A 9,629-nucleotide genomic window follows, 5' to 3' on the forward strand; every position below is an offset into this window, starting at 1 on the left:
CGTATACATAATAAACCGAGGGGTGCTAAAGACCTTTTGTAACTGATCATATTATAACATTAAACATTTAACAGTATAATCGTTTAATATTTTCGTCATTTTTTTTATGGTTTATTATAGCAACGAAGAAAATAATGCGACAATTGTTTTCAGAATTGAGAACCATTATTATATTATGATGTAATAACGGTTTTTTGGTACGAAATGTAATTATTCTCGACAATAAGTGAGGTGTGTTCAACTATAGAATTTAACTGGTTTATTTGAAAATAATAATTGAAAAAAAATTAATTTCCCCCAAAAAAAATTCAACAACTCAATATAATATACCGATAAGGTGATAAGTAAATTGGCATAGGCGGTACTTCTAATAAATATATGTATAGTATAAGAACGTATTTTTTTTCATGAAATAAAATATAGGCACAAATTATATAACAACGGCATGTCAAGCTGCATATTATTGTACAAATATATTTATATATTATTATTAGTTATTTAAATTTACAAAAACTACGTCATGTCTTATAGTCTCAACTTCCTAGCACTATCATTATGTCTCTTGTTATACTACTCGGCAGTCGAAACATGTACTGTTAGTAGATACGACAGTCAATTATCCAATTAGTTATAGCTATACTTATTCAAATTCACACATTCAGAATATTATATCTACTACCTATACTACGACTATACTACCATTCTATGGAATACGGCAGTACGATTTATTGATTTTTCATTTTTTATTAATTTATGATATGACTCTGTCACTTTAGTGACCCTTTAGGTACAAATATGTAAATCTAGAAAATAAAAATATAATTAGATAGGTATGTCATGTTATTGTTTTTGCAACCAACTAGGTATTAACAATAAATTAAAATTATTGTATTGTATGTTCGTAATAAAACAAAATGTATCATTATACCTACCATCTCAGAAGTCTATTGTCGGCTGTCGGGACTGTTAGGGACCCGCTGAAATTTTTTTGGAAGTTTTGTATTGGGCCCCGAAATTACTAGTATGTACACAATAATAGTTGAATCGTATTGCAGTACATGCACTCGTCATATAAATAATTGAAGAGATCCCAAATTTATAAAACTTACTAGATCCAACACTCCTATAACGTCCGTATACTGTTCTGTAGGACCTTCGACCTAATTAATTCAAATAGCAGCACTTGGAACACAGCAGCATAATATAATATACTTTTATTAAACAATCCCTGCAATTTGGCTATCTCGCGATTTTGCAAATTTTTTTTAAAATCTAGATTATTTTGTCTTAAAAATTGTGGTGCCAAAAAATGTATGCGAATCATCAATTTTTAAATTATGGCACTTTGAAAATCCATATCATTTTATTCACTAATCCCGACTAAGGGCCAGTTTTTGGTAGACCGTGAACCCAAAAATAACATGTGTAGGTATGTATAGTTAATAATATTATAATACTCGATAGTAGTTGAAATGTGCAGCTAACTGATGTAGGTATCCTTGTAAGTTAAAGCCCGACAAGTATATAGTCGCTCCATACGCCTGCAGCTATGCTCGAGGGGACTTCTAATTGCCTACCCTAATCGGTAAACTTCAAATCGACATAAATAAATCCAGATATAATAGTGTTTACGCTTAAATCTGACGACGACGTTGTAAAAATGCAAAGATTTTATCATCTGTTTTTCAGAAAAAAAAATCGCCTAACTATAATAGTTAACCTGCATCAATAATAATTATGCAATTATTATATTATACATATTGTAGTTAACTGCACGGCGAGAAAAATCGAAATATATATTAACCGTTGTACCTGCCGAAGATAAAACCCACAAATATAACGACATCACAATAAGTCATCACTCGTCAACAAACGTCTGCGACATTGCCAGTAAGGTGTACATTGGTAGGTATGAATAACGTCGAATTGCGGTGAATACCTTGACAATGATACATAACAATAATAATATAATACAATCGTCGCGTTGGCGGGTGTGTAAACATAACTGTTGCATCGACCGCCGCCGACGGTGGCTGCACGAGCTCTGCTGCAGATGCAGCCGGCAATATTATATAGACATTTAACTGGAAAGACCGCAAAATTACGTCGCTTGTGTCCCGATGATGTGTCGACCGTGGAAAATGTTAATTGAAAAAAAAAACACAAAACTGAAAGGCTATAAAGTTTCTTGACGTTAGCGAGATTGTATATTATACACACACACACTCACACATAAATATATATATATATAGACACTGCAGAAGAAACCTCAATGGTAAATATTATACTGTGTATATAACAGGAATTTTTGTTTTTTTTCGACGACACAGTCACCAGACCATCGCCGACTGCAACTTTACCTATAGGCAAACGCGTGTTCGTCATTATCACGTGAATAATAATGTTAATAACAATAATATAATAATAACGATATACACAATTGGGGTGCAATGAAACAAGACCCGAACACGTTCAAAGCGAGCGATTTAACTGTAAATGCGAACATAACAATGAATTTATTACGTGCCCGTCTCTCCGGCACAAATAATTATGCACCGAAGTATAACATATTTATTTTGATTCTGTACGCTATAAACGCATCCTGAATGCACTTCGTTTTATTAATAATATCGTTACGTACTTACGTAAACACTTCATGCTCCTTTGTGCACAAACTGATGCAGCAAACGGAGAAATGCGATATTCTTCAAATATAAATGAACTATATAGGTAGCCAAATAAGTGATGATATTGATAAATATACTACCATATATAGTGATATAGTGTGATTGGTATTTGGTATTAAACTGATTTACATTAATTGCTAATAAGTAAAAATAACGTCCACCTGGGATTATAAGAGAATGTAATGTATGTACTATATCGCATCCAGTGGCGTGGCGAAGTAGAATATTTTATGGAACAATTAATTTTTTGAATGACCTACCACCCCTTGACTACCTACTTAATATAATACTTATTATTGAAAATATATTATTTTTATTAAATATCATATTCAGATGAAGTTTGTCTTGTACTACAATTACTCACTAAATCCTGTACTCTAACTTATATGGAAATATTGTATAAAGTATAAACACTATAGTCTATAATTTAGTTTTGGGTTGGAAAAAAACTAAGTTCTCTAGCCTCGTATAAACAAATTAACATTTTTTTTAACTTAACAACAAGTGTGTATTAACTATTAACTTAACTGAGTTAACCTATAGTTAAATTAACTTTTAACTTTTTGTTATTGATGCATATTACTTAACTTAGCTGCAGAGTTAAAAAAAATCATTCATTTGCCCAGCCTTGCATAAATCGATATCAAATACTTTATGAAATAACATCAAAATTTGATTTGTTTAATACCTTATATTTAACAATAAAATATATTTTAGTTCTTCCTTGGGAATGATTCTTGCTTAGCAACCTATCGATTTTTAAAATTTTTTTATTTTCAAAATGTGTACCTATATAATAGTGCTTTATAACAGGGATGGGCAACTCAATAATACTAGAGGGCCAATTTTGAACGTACGAAAATCTAGCGGGCTAGAGAACATAGAAAGCAAAAAATAAAACCTAATGATAACTTTACCTATACTATGCCTATTAAGTTTTTAAGAATGTAAAAAAAAAAGACCGGGCCAACTTCGTTTTGAATTTATTGATGAAAAACTTATTTATTATTAATAATTATTAAATATCCCCTACATTTTTTTTACGTTACTCGCATTTTATTTAAAAAAATACTTAGTATTGAATAACGCTCGGACAAAAAAATCGAAAATATCCCCCGATCTGCTGTGTAAAACCTCTTTGGGTAGAGTTGGAAGGAAACAGAGTTGTTAAAAATGAGTCAAGAACATCTTGAACCACTAATTTCCTTATTTGTAGAAGAAGATTTAATCAAATTTATTCGAAAAGATGAAATAATTGATCAATTAGCATCTTCTAGTCAAGAACTGAAGAGATTATTGTCTTAAATAATATAATATTATATAATATTTATTATTTACTATTAAAAAGTATTATTTTAAATTATATTTTAAATTTTATTTGATAATTTAATCATAAAAAGTAATTATTTAATATTAAATGTACTTATGCACACGGAAAATGCAATTGCCTTAATATGTTATAAAAATTATAAATTTAAAAAACCTTTTTTTTTTGTAAAGGGCCCATTGAAAAATTACTGTGCCGGAGGCCCAATCATAAGCCAGACCGACACTGATCAAATCTACAATGAAACTAAGCAGAGTTATCGGTATCAATATATGAAGGCATAAACAATAACCAATAAACACTCATTTTAGGGACACCAAGCTAAAATAAACGAAAAAGACATATAATTTGAATTTCGTATACAAAACATAATCGTAAGTATAAGAAATGAACGGTTTATGCGTCGTTTTATTGGTAAGGGATTATTTCGTATTCTGCAGTTGTAGTAAGTTACTACATTGGCGGATCTGGTACTAACTTATCATGATCAACTTCGGGTCGAACACAAATTTAACCCATTTTTTAGCAATATTCTACAATATTAATACGTTTAGTACCTATACTGATAACTAAGTAATTTATAATTTAAAAAAAGTTCAATTTTCGGAACGGCGGGTGCTTCTGATAATCAGATCCCAATAAGAGACCCCTCTCCTTTAAATCTGCCACTGTACTCACAGATATTCCGGCGTTATTAAACCAATACCAAAAATAGCTAATTATTGTCAAATACCGCGTTATAATTATTTTTCTGAAAATAATAACGCTATCTGTCTAATATCGCTTGTTAAGAATACTCGCGGGGGATGTACCACCATAAGTCGGTTAATATTATTACTATGCAGTGCGAGTGCAAGTTGGCTTTCTGAATACGTTTTTCGTATGACCTCTATCCACGAAAGCAGAAAAACTATACGAATTATACGAGCTATGCGCGCCACGTGTGTTTCATACTTACACAGAGTTACATATAGGTAATATATTATTATAATGTGATATCGTATTATGCAGTCCGGGGGGGACCGAAAAACGCGAAAGGCCGTGCTCGTCTTACAATACCAACCTGTTCGAAGTGTATCAGCTTGTCGTAGACAATTTGCCGATATTCACGCACGATTAAACAAATAAAACTATAATAGTAGAAATATCATACTGGAATTTATTTATCGCACAAAAAACGTCGAATCCGCATGAACAATGTATGCAGATTAAATTAATATTTATAAAATATGAGTAGAATAATAATATTAATACAATATGAGACAATTTATGAATAACACAGCAGTTTATATTGAAATAGAAAATATCAACATTCAACCATTGATTAAATATACTTATATTGTATATTTAATCAATGACTCGACTAACATAGAACTAACAACAAAAAAAAAAGTTTAAAAATTAACAGTGCATACAAAGGCAATAATATTGAACGTGATCGGTAACGGAGACACAAAATCAGATACCGCACGCTGATAATAATTATCATACTATTAAGTATTCCCGCTGTCAAACAACCAGGATCTTAATGTAGGTAACTCAGGTTGTTGATAACCGCACACTTGTGTAAAATACTTTTAAAAAGTATTTGGAGTAAATACTAGAATACTTATAAAAAACAGTAATCGAATTTTGAGTACTTCATAAAAATAGTATTCGGAATAAAGTATTTCAAATAATTTAAAAATATTTTTTAGTTTTCCTTTTTTAATATTAAACCAATGATACTTTTCTTCGAAAAAATTTTAAATTAGCGCCAACATAATGATATATAATTTAATAATTTAAATATAATATAATTTAAGTTGTTGATAGTTGATTTAAAATTTTAAAATGTGTATAACAGTGTAAATATTTCCAGAAAAACTAAGAAAACAGTTATTATTGTAAATGTAAAGTATTTTTCTATAGGAATAAAATAGGTATTCTAAATATTTTTTTAGAATACTTTTAGGAAAAATATTTTTTAAGTATTCCAAATACTTTATTCTGAATACCATCCAAGACAGGATAACTGTGCCTAATTTATGACCAGAATCCAGCTGACATACAGTTTTAAATTTTAAAACATATTTCAATAATTTATACGGCTCTCCTACGTAAGCTCTTTTTACTTAATATTATATTTACGTTAAATAGTATTATAAGTAATTTACCATGAAAAATTGCTATTGTAGATTACTAAATTACAGTAATTGGACGTATATAGTATATTAGTATTATAGTATCCACTCATTAATTGCTATTTACAACACATACCATGACAATAAATTGACAACTAGTGTTTAAAAAGATGTTCATCCATTGGGCTAACGTCCCATAGGTAAGGCACTATTTTCATTCAACCAAGCCAAATTGACTTAGCCAATTATTATTTATTATAATTAAAATGATATTTTATTTTACAAAATGTATGGTCCTATAATATTATAGTTTGATCACATTATTAATTAAATACCCACATTTTTTCTTTTTCTAAACACGTGTAACTTATTTTTGTCGACCATACGCCTCAATAATATACAATACTTATTTACGTCAATTATTATGCATTTGTAAACAATTACAGCGATTTCGTCGTAAACGATTTCGTTTCCTCAATAAAACATACCTCCAAAATACGTGGCAATGTATTTGTTAATCAATATCACCTATGTATAGCCATGTAGGATAAAACTGTCCATTTTTACACTCCGTATATATCTGTTTACCTATCCATTTGAACTTGTTATACGTATTTATAATATTTATAAATTACTAATCATTAAATATAACTGATGATTCACGTAGGTACTCGCCTCCAAACTGTTATAGTACCTGCAAGTTTATAATAAGTACAAGTTAATAATAATATATTTTCTAAAATCGAAGTATACTTCATATTAGATGGAAAAATATTATTAAGACATGTTGTATATCTAATCTAATATGTATCATGAATTCAAACGAGTGAAACGTTAACAATTTTAAGCTATGACAATCACAAGACTAAAAATAACGTAATAATGATTTAATAAGATTTCGAAAAAGAAACGTTCGTAATAATTACTTTGAATATAGAGATATTTTAAACGGACTAGAAACATTTTTATTGTTTCAAAAGGTATGTCGTACATTGAAAAAAAATATGTATCATTGTAGAACTTCTCAGATTACACAAGAGCTTAATATCATATTGAAACAATTTTTAAATACGCTTCTGGTCATGACACAGCCGACGCAATGTTGTTACAATTTCGTATAGTAAATAATATCGAGTAATGTAGTTATAATCGATTTTGTATGAAATACAAGGTCTTCGTGTTTTTCTGATCCCCACATGAAAACTATCGGGCAGGTTCTTTACAATACGACAGTATATAAGCGCCGGTCATCATCTTTCATATCACAGTCAAAGTTTGGTCTTCTATAACCAGTAGTTGACAACGGCATCAAAATATTAATTCTTAATACCTACTTTTGTGCACTTCGACATTATTTGTTGTAAATTGTACTTTCTTTTCCATTTCAATTTAACTAACAACAACGGCAGCCACAATGAATTGTGTTCAGGTAAGTGAATATTTTTTAAGTGGCCGGACTTCTTACGATTTGATTTCATCCCTTATGCTCAGTAAAGGAAAATATAAAAACGTTTTCCCGGTCACACTGCAGCCATCTTGGTAACGCAATTATTTTCATGTATTCAACTGTTTATTGCTTGTGTAGATCTGTTTGGTGTTGGCTACGAGTGGCTTGGTGCTGGTTTCGGCCAAACCGGGAGGATCATACAACTACGCATACAACTTGAACGATGCAGCCACCGGGGAACTCCGTGAGACCAAAGCCTGCAATGACCAGGTGGTATATGACGACCAACCGACAATTGTGGCCTCCAAAAACTTTGTCTCCGAACCCATCATCGCATCGGTGACCTCAGGACCGATCATTAACACTGAATTTGTGTCCTCGACTCCAGCATCAATCTTGCGTTCTGATTTCGATTCTTCTCGGATCGTGGCCGCCGCCCCACTGTTGGAAACAAAAATCGCCGCAGAACCACTGACGTACATTTCACGTCCCGCATACGCTCCTCTTCCCAAGTACTCCGCACCGATCACCGTTACCGCCGCTCCGATGTTGGAAACCAGAATTGCAGCTGAACCACTGGCGTATGCTTCTCGTCCAGAATACGCACCTGCCGCACCTCTTGTCAAATACGCACCTCTTATCAAGTACGCAAGTCCCGCTCCTTTAGTTGTGTCCAGACCGCAAACTCCGATCGTGCACGTCCAAGCCCCGGCCCAAATCATCAAGTCCGCCCAACTCCAATCGTACGGCCGTCTGTCCACGTCACACTCACACAAATCGTTCGTCAACCACCCACAGGCTCCACTTAAAATCGCCGCCATCGCACCTCAGTACTACGCGGCCGCACCTGCAGCACCAGAATATTATGCAGCACCCGCCCTGGCCGCAAAGGAATACCACGTGGCCGTTCCCGCAGCACTGGAATACCATTCAGCAGCCCCAGTCGCGTGGCAATCCGCCCCAGCACCGATCGCCGTGAAGATCGCCAACCCCGCGGTACACGCCAACTACGGTAACGTTGCCTTGCACCAGGCCGCCGCACCCCTGTTCGCCCCGTCCACACAGTACACGTACCGCAGCGCTGCACCTCCAGCGAGTTCGTACCAGTACGCCAAACACTGGAACAATTACGAAAAGTTGGCCGCCGTCGGTCAATTGCGCTACTCCGCGGCCAGTCCACAGTACTATTCGTCCGTGTACCAGCAGCCCCAATACGACTACGCCACCGCGACTCAAGTACAAAATTTGGGCCAATACGACGGCCAGGAACAACCGTGTGAAAAATAGACGTCGTCACTGACCCATAGCGTCTTATGATTTGTCGACTTGTTTTCCTGTGTCAATTATATTATAAAAATAATTATGCTATTATATTACGTTTATACTAATACTAAATGGTTTTTTTTTTCATTTTTGACATTTTTTCCCTCATTGCGGTTACATATTATTATAATATATCTTAACACGATATTGTTACTTACCAATGTGTATATGAGGTGGTAAATATTGTGTTACTTCTCGTCTGCAGTTCTTGAAAGAAAAATATACTGTCAGTAAGTACATATCGTTTGTCCGATCGAAACTATTAAACCACCTAGATATAGATATGTGGTCTCGTTGTTTTTACAATATAATATTGTATATGAATCGTTATAAAAAAATGTCCATGAAAGGCATAATTTACACATGCATCGTCAATACTGTTCTGCCGTGCAACCATAGTTTAGGTGAAGTTAAAAAAAAACAAACACTACTCTTTTGAAAACTATTATAATATGTACGTTTACAGGAAATAAAATTCGGTGAACCGTTATTATCTTCTACATACCAGGTGATCCATTTTTAGGGTCTCCACACATTATTTCGAAAAGTCTTAGATTTTTTGAAAATATTATTTTTTATATAATTTGATGTCATTTCAAAACAAAATTTCTGAAATCAATAAATATTGTTTACTATTTTTTTATCGATATACATTTTTAAGTGGTTTAGTTTATTAAGTGACTATACATAGGGTAAGTTTTTATTTCATACTCCGGAGCACA

At 32.8% G+C, this 9,629-nt stretch overlaps 1 protein-coding gene across 1 annotated transcript; it reads left to right on the forward strand.

Moving 5' to 3' along the window:
* Positions 1–7,416: 7,416 nt before the first annotated feature.
* Positions 7,417–9,091, forward strand: LOC100574532 (extensin-2-like). Its single transcript, XM_003242332.3, has 2 exons — positions 7,417–7,566; positions 7,723–9,091. The coding sequence occupies exons 1-2, from the start codon at positions 7,552–7,554 to the stop codon at positions 8,869–8,871; spliced, it is 1,164 nt and encodes a 387-aa protein (XP_003242380.1). The 5' UTR covers positions 7,417–7,551; the 3' UTR covers positions 8,872–9,091.
* Positions 9,092–9,629: the final 538 nt, after the last annotated feature.

This window comes from Acyrthosiphon pisum, chromosome A1 (assembly GCF_005508785.2).
Source record: "Acyrthosiphon pisum isolate AL4f chromosome A1, pea_aphid_22Mar2018_4r6ur, whole genome shotgun sequence".
NCBI classification, from domain to species: domain Eukaryota; kingdom Metazoa; phylum Arthropoda; class Insecta; order Hemiptera; family Aphididae; genus Acyrthosiphon; species Acyrthosiphon pisum.